Source organism: Crotalus tigris, unplaced genomic scaffold, assembly GCF_016545835.1.
Source record: "Crotalus tigris isolate CLP2741 ecotype Arizona unplaced genomic scaffold, ASM1654583v1 scf7180000024469.1203045, whole genome shotgun sequence".
Taxonomy (NCBI): Eukaryota; Metazoa; Chordata; class Lepidosauria; order Squamata; family Viperidae; genus Crotalus; species Crotalus tigris.
In genome coordinates this window covers 623,112-640,063 of record NW_024100640.1, presented here as the reverse complement: position 1 = coordinate 640,063, position 16,952 = coordinate 623,112, and the positions used below count along the sequence as shown (strand labels likewise).

Below are 16,952 nucleotides of genomic sequence, written 5' to 3'. Positions count from 1 at the left end.
GATTACTGGATTACCTAAAAGAGATGAATTATGCTCAAAATTGATTTATGGCTTGCTGCCATTGAGTACTACATCCAGCAGAATTGTCTACCACCTATATCAGCAGATTTAAATTCTTTGAGCAATTCCTGTCCCCCGCCCCCCCAAGTCTAGCCTAATTTTCCACTTAATTCATGCCTGTTTGTTTCTATAAGGAAAAGTATAAAGCCATTTTATTTCATACATTATTAATTTATGCTGGCAACTAAAAAAAGATGAACACCTATGCCCACAGAAGTGCTTTGTCAAATTTATTCCACTATCTTGTATTGATGCTCAGCTGGGGGTAGGGAGAGGAAATAATCACATTTTTTGGGGGGGGGGGTGGAAGAATTCCCAAAGTTCAGATTGTATAATTATTCCCCACTGAATTGGCCAATAGTGCATGCATGATACTAAACTGGTGCAAGCCTCATTTGGTAAAATTGTGCTTGTATCTAGAAGAGGAATTAAGGACCATCTCTGCACCAAGTGGATCCTACCAGATTAATAAGGCAGTGTTTTGTTCACATGTGGAAGTTGAGAACGTGTTAAGTGTATTCAGTACTTCTGGCAAGCCACCTTGTTTCATCATCACTGTATCTACCAATTAAGTAAGCTCTACTTGAAACTCCTACTTTCGTAATAGTTATGTGCCTCTCTCTAGTCCTTTTAAACCCAAAAGGTCAGACAGTGAACACAACACAAAAATCAAGTCAGACACAAATAAATATTAAGAATTCGACATTCCTCAAACCACTGGCCTATTTTGTGGGGTGGAAAAGCATTAGCTTTTAGTGTGCCCATGCTGGCAAACACTTTCTCTCTCTTGCTGTGTGTTAAATATATAACTGCACAGCACTGATGTAGACTTTGATTGTGAAGTTTTCATGCTCAGATGACAAAGGGATGTGTGTTTGGTGACTTGCTGGAAATGTTCAGCCATACATACTTGTCCCAGACACTTAAGACATGAAGAATGTCTCATGTCCTTTACTTCATTGGAAATTTTACCACCAAAAAAGCAAAAAAAAGATATTAATGATGCATATTTCTGATCTGATAGGGATAGGTTTTGCTTTGGGCCAGTCATTTTCTCTCAGTCCTAGGAAGGAGGCAATGGCAAATGACTTCTGAAAAACCCTGCCAAGAAAAATGCAGGGACTTGTCCAAGAATTGGACATAATTGAATGGAAGTGGGAAAAACACCTCATATATTAGAAATTGATGTTTCTAGTTTGGATTAATCGCAGCTTAACTTTCAGATAGCACATTGTTTTAAGTCACTGGCAATATACTTGGCTTAGTGTGCAAAGTGGGTTGGGTTCCTGCATTAGGGGCAGATGTTAAGTGTAATTGTACCAAAACTAATTTGGTATTTTTGTTTTGCAAAACTAGATAGTCATCTATGGTTTATGGTTTATTGTGCTGCTAAATTTGTATTAGGTACTTCTTAAGTAACTGCATTTTTGGGCAGCTATGTTTAAGCCACACAAAATCAGTGCTAGAACTCTTCCACAAGATTTAAAATCGAAGGATAAACTGCACCCCAACTCCCACAAAACCCACTGGATGGTGTCATATGGCTTGATTTTGGTTTAAAAATGTTATGTGACAGAGCCACTATGCCTTGGAAACGAGGATCCATAGTTTAGCGCACTTTGGGAACTTCGGCAATTCTAAATTATTTAACAAACTAAGATTCAACTTGTTTAGACAGCTGGCTTCAGAGCTTTTTTTTTTTTTTTTTTTACAGCCTCTCTTAAGAGTCAAAATGATTTCCTGGCTAGGCTCACCCAACACATCATTAGGCTGAATGAGACAAGGGTGCTTTTTGGTACACTTCACAAAAAAACCCAGCCACTTAACAGGAGTGACCGACTGGAAGCTGAATCGTGCAAAATCCCACCGCAGTCAACGAGCTGACCACACGATCCCATCCTTTTCTTCTACTCTGAAGAAAGCCTTTGGAGTTCCCTGGGAATCGGCCCCTCAGGTAGCACACGGCAGCCTTAAAGAGGTTCATTCTGCCCCAAAGACTCCGCGGCCGCTGCAAACGGCTGTCCGGCGGAGTCAACGAGATAGCAAAACTGCTTTCCTTCGTCCGCAACTCCACCTCATTGAACTGTGTACTGTTTCACACCGGTTCGTTAGCCTGCCTACTGCAGACAAGCCTGGAGACTCTTGCAGGAGGAGGTCAAACGAAGAGGCTCCCTTCCCCTTAAGGGAGCCGAAGCACACCTGGCCGCGTGCACGCGCGCGCAAGCAGCCCCCAGCGGAGCCTCCCAGGCAGGACGCGGCGGCTGGCCCGGCGCCTGCGGCGGAGGTGTTAGCCAGCTGGAAAGTCATTGGCTCTCCGGCTTCTTTCGCTCGGCCGTCCGGCTCAGTTCCTCCTCACTGGCGCGCCGAGAAGAACGGAGGGTAGAAGCTCGCCGCCGCCGCCGCCGCAGTAGATCCCGGGCTGGTGACCCCTCCACACTTGCCTTTCCCCTCTCCCCCTGCAAGGATCCACTTTCCTGGGACCCCCACCCGCCCCGCCCCTTTCGGATCCACTTTTTCCCGAGTGTTTCGCCGCCGCGTTTTTGCAGGATCGAAAACTTTGCAACTTGTTCGGAGTGTCCGCTTGCTTCCCCTTTTTCTCCCAGTGAGACTCGACCACGAGGTGTTGCCGTCTCCCCGCTCCCCAGCCCGGGAGGGGGGGAGGCGCCGGCGCCCGTCGGCTGGGCGCCGAGGCCTCGCCGGGAAGGATAGCCGCAGCAGAAAGGCGGCATGAGAGAAGCGCGCAGAGCCAGGGCAGAGGATCGGGGGCAGAGGCCAGAGCACGCGGCCGGTCCGCACGTCGCCCGGCAGCCTGGACGCCTTTCCGCGGCCTCAGTTTCCCCAGCCCTTTCTTTGGAGTAGGCAGCGGTTTGCAGGTCCTGCTTTTACGAGACTTAAGGCGTTGGGTCTCTTTCCTACCCTCTTTTTGGGGGAGAACCTGGAAATACGTCTCCCGGATTTCTAAACCCTTTGATCAGAGCCGCAGCAACTCCGATTCCCGCGCCTGCTAAAACATCCCTCGCTCGCTCCAACTTCGAAAACCCCAACTCTTGCGAGCAGCGTTGCAAACAGCTGGACTTTTTTCTCAGCAATTCCCTCCCGTGCAAAGCCCGCCGCTTTATTATTGGAAGGAGACTAAGGAAGGGGGTCGATCTTGCTTTAAATCTTACCCCCCTTCCCCCTCTCCCCGAGAGGGAGGGAGGGAGTGAGGGAGGGGGGAAAAAAGGATCCCTCGCGATGGCCGCGAGCGGAGACTCGGCCGGCGCGATCCCCACTCAGGCCGGTTGGAGTCTGCGGGAGGACGAGCCCGCCTCGGCAACCGTCGCCGCCAGAGCAGCGGCGGTAGAGGGAGCCTTCGGAGCCGGTTGCAACGGCTGCTTAGCCGGGCCGAAGGAAGTGAAGCAAAGCACCGGCAGCAACAGCAGCAGCAGCCGCCACCGGCGGGAAGGAGGCGTCGAGAGCGCGTCTCCCCGGACTTGCGAGAGGAGCAAACTTCCCTGGGTTGTGGGCGCCGGGTCGGTGGCGCTGCTCCTGGCCTTGGGGACCCGCCTGGGGCCGGGCATCCGAGGACGAGAAGAAGCGGGCGAGGGGGCCCCCCCAGGTGGGCAGAACTGGTCCCCGCTCCCCGGCCCCGCGCTGTGCTGCTGCTCCTCCTGCCTCCTCCTGGCCGCCTACTTCTGGCTGGGGCTGGAGCTGCTGCGCGCCGGGGTCCGCCTGCGCACCGCCCTCCTGCTCCTGGCCGGCTGCTGCTGCGGCGGGGAAGCGCTCGTCGGCTCGACGCTGGGGGAGGACCGCTTATTGGCTGCCACCGCCGCCGGTTTGGGGCTGATCAGCCTGGCCGGCTGGGTATGGCGCCTGCTGCTGCTGCCCGGGCTCCGCCACGGCGTCCTCATGCTGGCCTTGAGTAGCGTGCTACGGCTGAGCTCGCTCGTCTTCTTGGAGGGCGTCCGGGCGCCGGGAAGCCCTTACCTGGCTTATCTCCTGGGCTTGCTGGGCATCCTTCTGGCCAGCTGCGCGCGGCACGCCTCGTCGGGCCGCCCCTCCGGAAAGCGGGAGGAGGAGGAGAGCCGACCAGGAGCGGAAGGAGCGGAGTCCGCCGCCGCCGCCGCTGCTGTCGCTGCCGCCCGGCGGGGCAAGGAAGACGCGCCGGGCTTGAAGAGGAGGCGGCGGTCCAGTTCCGTGATCTCCGCCGAGATGGCCGGTTGCGGCGGTAAGAACCACCGGAGGACCTCTCTGCCCTGCATCCCGCGCGAGCAGGTAAGCGGGCGAAGCGCCGGGGCGCTGCAGAGAAGGCGCGCCGGGCAAGGGTGAAGTCTTGCGCCCGCCTGGGGAAGTTTGCAGAAACCGCGCGGAGCCAAGGAAGTTCGCCGCCGCCGCTTTTTCTCCCTTGGAAAGGGGAAACGACCCGGAGGATCCGCGAGTGAAAACAAAAAACCCGCTAACTCACATCTCTTTCCTCCCTTGTTTCCCTCCCCCCCCCAAACTCCCGTCGTTGCTTTTCCCCCCGATAATGCAATTCGAAACAGGCTGGTGGGACACCCGATTTGCAAGAATCCTAAAGATGGATTTAAGTAAAAATTCGGGAAAAAAAGGTAGGGGAATTCACCCACACCCTTAAGCAAATAGGTTTTTAATACCTCGAAGTACACGGGATAACTTGCTTTTTAGGGAGTTGGTGTCCGGTAAGGATATAAGAGATTTTAGACTTGGTAGCAGATCCCCCCCTTCCCAATATGTGCAGCCCCCCTATGGAGAAAACTTCATTGGGCTGATTAAATCGCAAAAGGCCTGGCATGCCTGGGGTAGTGCTTTTTTAAAAAAAACAAATGTGACCACTTTCGAAGTGGATCAGGACCCCTCTTGCAGGTGGAGGTGCTGACCCAGCGTTTGAAGACCCCAGTGTTGAAGCATTTCTATTTCTTCATCCTTCTGTGTAAGTTGCTTGTGAGCTTGTGATACTTCTCTTGCTTAACTTTAAAGATCATCCCTCTCTGAGGATTATTTGAGAGAAGAATTTATCAGCAAAAAAAAAGTATCTATGTTTTTAAGGGAAAAGGACTTGTTTTTGAACAGCTGGTGCTAATTCTACCGCAAAGGGATATATTACAAATCCAAAGCAAGCAGAAGTTAAGTTCTGTTTTATTTAGAGGTACAAACGTGTTGCATCTTTTTCATGACAAGGCCTTCAACAGCTCAGTTACTTGATGTTTGCTTTTTTTTGCACACCTAACCATTTTATAGTTAGATTTCCGTTGATGTAACAGCTTATGTAGCTGAAGTTTCAGACTGGACCTGTGGTGTCTCTATTTGAGTTTGGGATGTTTGAGAAACTTTTTTAATAACTTGAAGAAACCAGAAATTGGATTTCTTCCTAGTGCTCCAAATAGCCAATATAGAAATGCAGTATTCTCTACTCCATTTTAAAGCTATTTTTCAGCTTTTAAAACATGCTTGTTTAGTTTTGTTCACAGATTTTAAGGAGCCAAGATGTTGGTCTTAGAAAAATGTTGAGTTGAAACTTATAGTTTAATCTTTTGTATTTTTGTGGATTCAGTGGTCTTCTATGTAAGTATGGTCAGGATTACAATTTTATTTAAATTCAAGATACTGGCCTTTCATTTAAGGTGATAAATACTAATTGGATAGATCTTTAAATGTGAATATTTCAGTTAACGCTGGGCGGTAGAATAATCAAGCTTTGATAATATCAGATAATATGATGCTCCAATGGGTGCTTTATCAGTAGCATGAGTTTTTCACTGGGTATTTTGAAGGTATGAAGTTTTTGCTAAGTTTGAAGAAGGAAAGAACTTTAATCACACACTGTGGAAGAAGTTTTATGTTTTCCGTTTAAAAAAATAATCTTAAGTTTTATTGGAATTCATAGTAAAAGGATTGGGAGGAAAGAAGAAAATTCTGTAGCTCTAAACAAGTTTTCTTGGAGATAAGAGTAAAATCAGTTAATCTGGTTGGACATTTGCATATGAACTAAGGCAGATGCCATCGGACTGGGTATTGTTTACAAAAATGCACATTTTAATTCCTTTTTGCTCTAAGCAGCTATTTCCCCCCCCCCAAGACAGTGACATTAAACTTTAACTTAGTTGGCAGATATTCCTCTCTTCAATGCTGGAATTGTTTAAATATACATTATTTTCAGATTGCTTGTCTCAAAAAGCTCCTGTCTGCTGCAGGTTGTTTTGAGGTTTAATTGGTCACAAATACACTTAATAAATTTAAGGGAAAGAAGGAATACCGACCATATTTCTCAAGAGCAAAAACCGCAAATAAAAATGGATCCTGAAACTTGGATTGAGTCCTCATGCTTTGTCATATCCCTTTGTGCCATAGTGGGAGGGAAAATAATAAAAAATAAAATAAAACCATACATTCTTCATTAAAACCAAGGGGGGGGAGGGAGAAAGTATGGCTATTATATGCATGATGTCAACCATATGTATTTTTTAAAAATACATGTCATTTGGGTATAGAATATGGGTCTGACTGCTATCGCTTGCTTACACAAGCTTCTCAATGTACCTTAATTTATGTGGTAAGAAAAATTAGTATCCTTAATTGGGCTTCCATTCATCTATATGGAGCTAATTATGAAACAGGAATTAAATTAGGGCCATTAAACAATAGTGCTATTGAGCAGTGCAGTTTCTCAGCTTGTAGGGTATCTTAAATCTCTGTAGTTGATTCAGCCAACTTGAACAGTGTTGTTTGGAAACGGAAAAACTGGATGGTTGCAAAATAAAATACATGTTACAAAAAGGAAAAAAAAAAAACACTCGTCTGCATTTAACCTGGGAATACGTAAACTTCCAAAGTTTTGCTTCAGAGTTTTAAACTCCCTCCTCTTTTTTTGTATTTTAAAAGAACTATTGTGTTAAAGTTTTTTGATTGACCTGGACTGCAAAACTTTTAACATTACAATAGTTCTCCCTTGTCCTGTATAGAGAACAGTGTTTGAAAATACAGTAGGTGCTTTTACGTTTTGTTTTAAAAAGAACATCATGATTTGAAATTAAACCCACAGTGGGAAATGAAAGATGCAGATTTTTTAAAAAACGGGGTTTCCCCTTAAAGTTTTTCAAATGATGTTCACATCTTTGGCCTCAGCTTTGAATGTACAGCACCAGGAAAATCATGGAAGTAAGAACATGAAAGCACTAGAAGAAATCATGCAGAAAGTACATAAAAGGCAGAGGTAGTGCTACTATATATTTTAAAAACACATGATCGACCTTACATAATCAATGCAGAAGAGTTAAAAAAGTAACTTTTTTACCGTGTTAAAAAAGACTTGAAGTTAAAAAAAAGGAACCTCTTGTGTAAGGAAAATGCTTTGTCCAGATTTTTGAATTTGAATACCTTTTGAAATTAAAAAAAAACATTTAGAAATAAAAAAAAGATTATTAGGCTCTTTTATCAGGCAAAGGAATGATGTTTTGAGAAATGGTGTTTATTATTTTTGAAAACTCAAGATTGTTGAATTTTAATTTTGGTGTCTGATTCAGGTTGGAAAAAAAATCCATAAATTCCCAGACAGTTAGTGGTTCCCTCACATTATTCACTAATGCTCAGATGTGTTCAATATACAAGTGTTTTCAAGAATAAGGAAATGGCTTGAAGCTTTGGAAACTCGGCTTCCTCGTGAGTAAGAAGTTTTTGGAAAAAGTTTTGATAAAGTAGGTAGAACAAGAAAGTAATGCATTTTTGTCACCAAGCACAAGTGTTGTTGGGCCTGGAATGAATCCCAAGTGGATTCACCTAATTTGATGCCAGAGTGGAATGTAAGTTTTTGTGGTTGATATTATTGTTCAAGGGTCATATGGAAGAACTTGGTTACATAAAAAGGCACCTGCCCCAAGGTGTTCACCAGTATACTTAAGTTTGCACAAACTGGCATGAATGGGTGTAGATCAGTGGTTCTCAACCTTTCTAATGCCACGACCCCATAATACAGTTCCCCATGTTGTGGTGACCCCCAACCCCTTATACATCACCGGGTGCCAGGGGCGTGGCCAAAGAAAACGGGAAAATAATGGCGGACAGCCTTGTTTGGCGACCCCCGTGAAATGATCGTTCGACCCCAAATGGGGTCCCGACCCACAGGTTGAGAACCACTGGTGTAGATGTAAGCTGGTGTAAGATTCCAACATTTCCCATTTGAGGAGGTTGCAAGTTTGGGATTGCAACTAGGTATGTGTTGATTGCTTAAACTGGACTACGTTAATCTGGGGGAATCAGAAACTATCCAGCTCTCAAGAGATGTGGGGGGATCACAGAGGGTACCACAAAACCAGCGAATGCATCAAAAGACTTCGGATCAGAATACAAGCAGCACCCCGATTTTTTTCATCTTATCTGACATTTCTTCAACTGCAAAAAGACGGCCTGGGAGATGGGTTGTGTGAATGAGAGCTGGTATTTTATGCAGTGTGATTAATAAATGTGGTCACTTCCAGACGACGTTTGAGAACGTAACCTAGATGGCTCACAGCTCCCTAAGTTCTTATTAGCCAAAAGTGCTGGCCAGGAAATAAAAAACACACATGGGGAGGAGCAGAAAAATGCCTGTCACTGTTTCATGTCCTTAAAGTTTGGGTTCAATATTCAGAGACCACAGGAAGTTGCTTTTTACCATTTTAGGCTATTTATGCCTTTAGTCTGATACTACTGTGAGCTAAGTGGCTGCTGAAAAGTTCTTCTCCATCACATGGAAGTTGATCTTCTCTTTCTGGAAATGCCTGGAATTGACTGCTTGAAGGAAAAACACAGGCCTTAAGGCCAGCTGTTTTTGTGATTGGGCTATATATTTGTAGGTTTGGAGTCTAGTCCGGGATATGTTTAAAAAAGCAGCAATCAATGCTCATGACTTTTCCCTAAGTTAAGATTTTAAATGTTTCCAGTCGTCCTATCCCACATTCTTGCCCCAGAACTAGCTGTCCGACTTCTTTATAAGGTTCATACAAACACTCGTTCTGCATAACAACAAATAAAAATGTGGACTTTGGACATATGTGCAAATGGCAGTGTTGACTTTTTAACATTAATGAAATTCACTTGGTTTTTTTTTTTTGCCCATTATGACCCCATTGCCCTAGACTAGATGTTACGGAGGATATCAAAATTATATTCCATAAATGTCTTGCATGCAATGTTAGGCAATCGCTCCTTTAATTGAAAATTGAAACCACAATCCTTCAATAAATTGAGCATCACTGACTTTCTAAGGCAGAGGTCTCCAACCTTTTGGGCACCAGGGACTGGTTACTTGGAAAGAGATTTTTCCCCAGACCACAGGGGGCGTGGTTTTGTGTGCTGCCTGCATCCCTCGGATGGGGCTTTTCTTCTTTGTGTGGCCCGGTTGCTGGCATGCCGTGGCCCGGTACTGGTCCATGGACCAGGGGTTGGGGACCCCTGTTCTAAGGGATCTGCTAATGGTGGGAGATAACTTCTCTGTTCATCTATAGATATTGTTTTTCTAAAGCAGTGGTTCTCAACCTGTGGGTCGGGACCCCATTTGGGGTCGAACGACCATTTCACGGGGGTCGCCAAACAAGGCTGTCCGCCATTTTTTCCCCTTTTCTTTGGCCACGCCCCTGGCACCCGGTGATGTATAAGTGGTTGGGGGTCACCACAACATGGGGAACTGTATTATGGGGTCGCGGCATTAGAAAGGTTGAGAACCACTGTTCTAAAGGGTAATTAATAATAAAGTTGGAAGGGACCTTGGAGGTCATCTAATCCAGTTTGGAAGGCCAAATTAGGCCTTCCGATGGTGGTTCACCAAATTACATACGCTAATAGTACAGGTAGTTCTCAACTTATGACCACAATTGAGCCCAACTATTCTCTTGCTAAGCGAACCAGTGGTTAAATGGGGTTTGTCCCATTTTACGACCTTCCTTGCCACAAGTGTTAAGTGCATTAGTTAAGTTACTAACACGGTTGTAAAATGAATCTGGCTTCCCCTGTTGTGGTGATCACATGACCCCGGGACACTGAAACCATCATAAATATGAACCAGTTGCCAAACATCCAAGTTTTGATCACATGACCATGGGGATGCTGCAATGGCCGTAAGTCGCTTTTTTCAGTACTGTTGTAACTTGGAACGGTCACTAAATGAATGTAAGTCGAGGACTATCTGTAATGCATCTTCAAGCTTGTAGGTCCATTGGGCTCATCTGAGTCAAATAAAAATATGCCACGCGAACTATGGTAAAAAGTGATCCCTTAGTCCAGGGGTACGCAACCTTGGCTCTTTTATGACTCATGGAGTTCAACTCCCAGAATTCCTGAGCCAACATGGCTGGCTCAGGAATTCTGGGAATTGAAGTCCACGAGTCATAAAAGAGCCAAGGTTGCCTACCCCTGCCTTAGTCTGATTTCCGTGCAGCCCTTATGCCCTGGGCTACTAAATGGATAAATAAAAAGAAGTTGATTAATGCTTCAGCAAATGTTTCTCTTTGTTTGTTCTTCTCAGTTCCCCACCATCATTCTGAATGCTGCTGACTGACTACTATGGTGTAGCAGCCAGTTGTGGATCTACCATGTAAGTCAGGAGGTTAGGGGTTTGCCAACATCCCTTAAGATAATTCTGATTATGTTAAGAGGATCAGGAGCTGTTTCTATCTGTTTCAGTCACATCCTGTGTGTATTTACTCATAGTCATACTGCGACTCAACATTGTACCTGAGTTCAGTAGAATTTTTGTCACTTCAGGATAATCCATTTCTATCATCTTATTAGCCAGTTATCACCCTGCCAGTTATTTCCTCTTGTAGGAATATCTGGACGCAGTTCCTGATGTGCTTGATCCCCAGTTCTTTGCAGGTTGATTCATTTCTGTCTGTTTCTATCACTCCTAACTGGGATTATGTTGGTAACTCTGAAATTAGAACAAATGTTCTCACATTTCATTCGGTTTCTCAGACAGCATGTAGAGCAGGGGTCTTCAAATTTGGCCTTTTTATGACATGTGGACTTCCAGCCCCCAGGATTCCTCAGCCGGCGTGCCTGGCTGAAGAATTCTGGGAGTTGAAGTCCACAAGTCCTAAAAGGGCCAGGTTTGAAGACCCCTGATGTAGAGGTTATGAAGTTATGAATGCTGGTGTGGATACCTTTTTGTTTTTTTCATCTTTTCATGTATTTTGACATCCCTCTTATTTGTTCATGATTTTAGGAGCCTGCTTGGCTCTTTACATCAGTGTATGATTCCTGTTTGAATTATCTTATGTATTGAACATTGTCATGGAGGAGGCATCTAAAGAAGAAGGAAAATAAGGTTTAGCATCTTCTGATGGTTACCCATCAAGCTGGAGACTTAAAGAAAATTCAAAAAGTTTGCCGTGAATTTCGATATTTGTTCATTCCTTTTTGATAATTCTTTTCCTCTCATGCATACAGTTGGCGTCTGCACTCTACTTGTTTGCTGAATTTAAGGCCTAAAAATTGCTAGGTATTATTACTACGGGGAGCTAGTTATATTATATCTAGTTGCACCATTCTGCAGGGTTGGCTGAGGAATTCTGGGAGTTGAAGTGTGTGTGTATGTGTGAATGGATAAAGCATAAAAGGTGAAAGGTGGGTGGCACAGCTTATAAACTGACAAAATAGTTCATAAAACATGTAAGATGACAACATCATTTATAAGAAAACGTAAGACGGTTTAAAGAAAACAAGCCCTGGGCTGGAAAAGGCTGAAACACAGTGCAGCTTTTCATCTGTTGTTAAATGATGTGCAAAGTGGAATACGGGCACCTCTGAAAGTGCTGAACTGAAAGGAACTTAGTGTGTGCTAGGGCTTATGTCAGTTGTGTAAACACCTAGGATGGGAATGCTGATGACATGCATTGCAATTTTCTGCGGGAGTACGTGGTAAGGATTGGTATTCCTCAATCTACAGAGTATTAATATGGCCGCTTAACAAAAATAAGCTTATTCTTAACTTTTCCTTTTTCTACACAATCTCTTGGAAACCTTGGTGTGTGAATGAGAAACTGTCCTACCTCCCCACCCCCTTATTTGCTAGTTTAGGTAGTCCTCAACTTACGAGCCCAAAATTCATGTTGCTGAGTAAGAAATTTGTTAAGTGAGTTTGGCCCCATTTTATGACTTTTCTTGCCACATTTATTAAGTGAATCACTGAAGTTGTTAAGTTAGTAACACTAATGTTAAGTGAATCTGGTTTCCCCATTGACTTAGCTTGTCAGAAGATTGCAAAAGGGGATCACATGACCCCAGGACACTTTAACCGTCATAAATATGAACCAGTTGTCCAACATCCAAATGTAAATCACATGATCATGGGGATGCTGAAGGGGTCATAAGTGTGAAAAATGGTCATAAGTCACTTTTTTCAGCGCTGTTGTAACTTTGAATGGTCACTAAATGAACTGTTGTAAGTCGAGGACTAACTGTACAGTGGTATCTTGGTACTCAGTTGCTTTGAAACTTATCGAATTTGATATTCAACACATTTTGTCAGGAAAAATTTGTCCTGGTACTCATCGTTTATTTGGTACTCAATGCACAAGCTAGAACTTGTCGATATCGTCTGCCTTGTCAGTCACTACATTATTCCTTGTGGGAAAAATTTGCTTGGTATTCATCGTTCTTAGTACTCATTGTGCCTCCCGGAACCAACGAGTTCCAAGGTAGCACTCTAATTTTAATTTAAAATTTGGAAAGAGCTACTGTCCTTTATGAATTTTCATCCAACGTGGTAAGAGATCCTCAAGTCAAGCTTGATTCCAATAAGACTTTTGTGCAATGGACGTGGGTGATGGGCTACGACCCTGGCATTGCATGATCTCCTCCAAACAAATGCTGAGGAAGTCCCATCTTGCTTAGCTTCTGAGATCTGCTATGTGCTATCTCCTGATAAAGCTTTGTTTACTCTATTATATTTATTTATTTCTACTTTGGCCACCTAAGGACTCACTGGAGAAGGGCCTAATGCTGGGAAAGATTGAGGGCAATAGAAGAAGGGGACGACAGAGAATGAGGTGGCTGGACGGAGTCACTGAAGCAGTAGGCGTGAACTTAAATGGACTCCAGAAGATGGTAGAGGACAGGAAGGCCTGGAAGAACGTTGTCCATGGGGTCGCGATGGGTCGGACACGACTTCGCAACTAACAACAGCAACATTTCTATTAATTGCATTTTAATTAAACATCAGCCACATGACTTCTGACCCTGTGCTACCACTTCTTTCTTCTTACCTGTTCTCATTTTTGGAGTGCAACCTCTTTTGTGCCCCTGAAAAACCCAGGTATAGCTCTCTGTCCAAGAATAGCGGTTCCTCTTAGCTTGGACGCGGTTTAATGTCAATAATTTTGAAGACCGCAAAGTCCACATTTTGGATAGAGAGGATCATTGGTAGGAAAGAGAGGGGTAAAAGAGTTTATGTTTGAATTGAACACCACTCCCTCAACAGGGAGAGGAATACAACACCACCTATCTCCTATCTACAACGCAGCCCTTGCAGCAATTCCAAGAAGATTCCACCACCATTTGCACTGATTCAGGTGGCACAGATAAACCACCAAGTGGCCCCAACAGCTCTCAGACAGAATGCTAATGACCAGATGACTGCAAAGAAATAACAATCCTTCCATCTCCCACCCCAATCCTACCAGAACCTGTCCTTCCCCCCCCACCATCCAGTCACAACAGATGCCTTCTTGGATGAGAAGTGAAACTTCTTCTTCATCTTCCTCAAAAACCAGTCCAGTTGCTTTTTGGAAGGAAAAAAAAAAGCACCTTTCAGTCAACTACGACTTGCATGACTGAGAATTTCCACAGACATTTATGTCAATACTACGGAAAGGGGGATCTGCAAATATTAATCCTTGACATATGACCATAATGGAGTCCTGCCCATTACGGTTGTACGTCATAACAGTTGTAAAAGATTTTGTAATTTGTTTTCCAGTGGTCATTAAGCGAACATGTTGTCGTCAAGTGGCATCCGTGGTTCACTTTGGTGAGGTTTGGCTGAAAATCGGAAGTAAGGGCAGTTTGCAGAATAGAATGTGATCCAATTGTCGTAACTTTGAGCAATCATGGCTAAGCAAGCAGTCATAAGTTGAGGACTACCTGTACTGTAATTCATTTTGATAGGGGACCACCCATAAAGAACATCTGAAAACCAGTTAATTCCCAATCATGGTGTACTTATGCTAAAGGTTTGGACAGGTTATTGACATCTAACCCCAGTACCACAGAGTTGCATTGATTAGTTGTTTGCTTCCATGTGCAATTTAATGTCCCGGTTGTTTTCTACAAAAACCTATATGGTTTGCGATTTGGTTATCTTTGAGATCACCTGTTCCAGGTAGAATCTGCTTATATGTATAAATGGCATTTACTGAGGACCTCATACTGGGAGATCCAACAGGAAGCCATTCCTTGCTGGCTAATGCTGTTCCCTCTTGAACTAAAAACAACTCCTTGCTTTGTGACTTTTGGGAGACGTATGAAAACTGGTTTTTACAAAAGACTTGGAACCTCCACTGGTTCAAAATGTGCTGTGAAGAAATTTTGACAGATTTATTATATTGCATTGTAACCTTACATGTATTAGTGCTACTGAATTATTTGAAACTGTTTTTATGGATAATATTTTGAACTGTAAACATCTTGGGGTCATCTGCTGCCAAGGCAATCTAAAGTCACCTGAATGCTGAGGATTTTAATTTGTCAGGAAGGTTAAACTGAGAAGTGATGTTTAATTTTTCCAGTGGACCCGGGTGGCTATGCCTCGAAAGATGGTTTGCATACTGGTAAATCTAGTGAGTAGGAATTTTTCAAAGTTCTGCATATTGAAGTTCTTTTTGTAGCCACTTGCTCTGTGCTTATTAACAATAATTAGCCTCTAGATTTTCTTGTACAACATCCTAATTTTATGCCAAGTAGTGTCCCTTAAAAGAATATTATATACTGTATATTATTAGTGTTTGCCTGACAATTATTATTATTATTATTATTATTATTATTATTATTATTATTATTATTATTATTATTATAGTTCGTCACACAGTCAGCCACATGTTTAAACTGGGTTTAGCATTTTTGTCTACCCATCTAGTCCTTACCAAGGACCTGGGATAGGCAGATGTGGATGTTTGATGGTGTTACACATAACGTCACAGGATGAAAGCTGTTCCAAGTAAAGCCGGCTTTTGCAATTGATTGATGGTGAATATATCAATGCCGATGGTGTTCACGTTATGCTGCAGTTATTTTGGGATTGCACCCAAGGCGCCTATTACTATTGGTACTACCCTTGCTTGCCTTTGTCACAGTCTTCTATTTCATCCATTCTGCTGTCTCCAGGCACTGCCACATTCACTATCCAGACTTTTTTTGTCTTTCTTAACAACAGTTGTTAAGTCCTGGGTGTTATGTGGCAGGTGCCTATTTGTTTGAATTCTAAAGTCCCAGAGCAATTTAATTTCTTCATTTTCTGTGACTTTTTTTATTTTATGGTCCTACCAGTTCTTGCTTGCAGGCAGATGATATTTCTTGAGGTTTTCAAGTGCATCGATGTTGCTACTTTGCCATGCCTTTTGCTGCTGTTATTGTTGTTATTAAATTTATTTGCTGCCTGTCTCAACATGGGCTACTCTAGGTGGCTCACAACCATAAACCACGAAGAAATAAAAAGGAAGTTTAATCAAATCGAAAGTAAAAATAATAGAACAATAAAAGAAACAAGGAAAAGGGAAACAAAGAAAATACGTCAATAGGGGCTGGTGAAAAAGATGGGCGTTTATGCTCGTTACAGAAACGTGAATACTTTGGGTGAAAGAACAGTTGATGAAATTATAAGAAGTCCTTTTGTAGAAAAATGGAGGGCACTGTGAATCATCCAATTCATTTGAATTGGTTGGTAAAACGTATTCCTGCTGTTTCTTGGCATTTTAAACCCTTCTCATTCAAGCTGGGTAAAAGAACCTTTATCTTATTTCAGAAAGAAGAAGAAAAAATTGTGATCCTAAGGAACGGCTGCTGGAATTGGGTATGTCTAGTTTAACGAAGAGAAGGACGAGGGGGGACATGATAGCAGGATTCCAATATCTCAGGGGCTGCCCCAAAGAAGAGGGAGTCGAGCTATTTTCCAAAGCGCCTGAAGGCAGGACAAGAAGCAACGGGTGGAAACTGATCAAGGAGAGAAGCAACCTAGAACTAAAGAGAAATTTCCTGATAGTTAGAACAATTAACCAATGGAACAACCTGCCTCCAGAAGCGGTGAATGCTCCAACACTGGAAGTTTTTAAGAAGAGACTGGACAGCCATTTGTCTGAAATGGTATAGGGTTTCCTGCCTGAGCAGGGGGTTGGACTAGATGACTTCCAAGGTCCCTTCCAACTTTACTACTTTACTACTACTACTACTACTACTACTATTACTACTACTACTACTATTATTATTTGACCGGAATTTCCTCCTCCAGTTTTTTCTTCAAAATCTCAGCCTCAGTGATTCCTGTACTGTACAGGTAGTCCTTGACTTACAGCCATTTGTTTAGTGACCACTGGAAGTTACAACAATACGGGGAAAAAAAGTTGCTTATGACTGGTCCTTGCACTTACAACCGTCGCAGCATCCCTGCGGTCATGTGATCAGAATTCCGGCACTTGGCAACTGGTGTGCATTTACAATGGCTGCAGCATCCCAGGGTCACGTGATCACCATTTGTAACTTTTTATCAGCTGGCTTCCATCAAGCCAAGTCAATGTGGGAAGCCAGATTGCTTGAACTATTGTGTGATTCACTTAACCACAATGATTCGCTTAGCAATTGTGGCAAGAAAGGTCATAAAATTGGCTGCAACTCATTTTAATAACCGCTTAACAACAGAAATTCTGATCCAA

General features: G+C 43.6%; 1 protein-coding gene across 2 annotated transcripts in view; it reads left to right on the top strand.

Annotated features, from left to right (window-relative positions):
- Window positions 1–347: 347 nt before the first annotated feature.
- PDE3A (phosphodiesterase 3A) overlaps window positions 348–16,952 on the top strand; it is a 281,509-nt gene continuing 264,904 nt past the window's right edge. Inside the window, exon 1 of one of the 2 annotated variants that reach the window (XM_039332943.1) lies at window positions 348–4,314. In XM_039332943.1, coding sequence (XP_039188877.1) covers window positions 3,295–4,314 — 1,020 coding nt within the window. In that variant the 5' untranslated portion in view covers window positions 348–3,294. The remainder of the gene's footprint in view (window positions 4,315–16,952) is intronic. The other variant, XM_039332944.1, reaches the window with a different exon arrangement.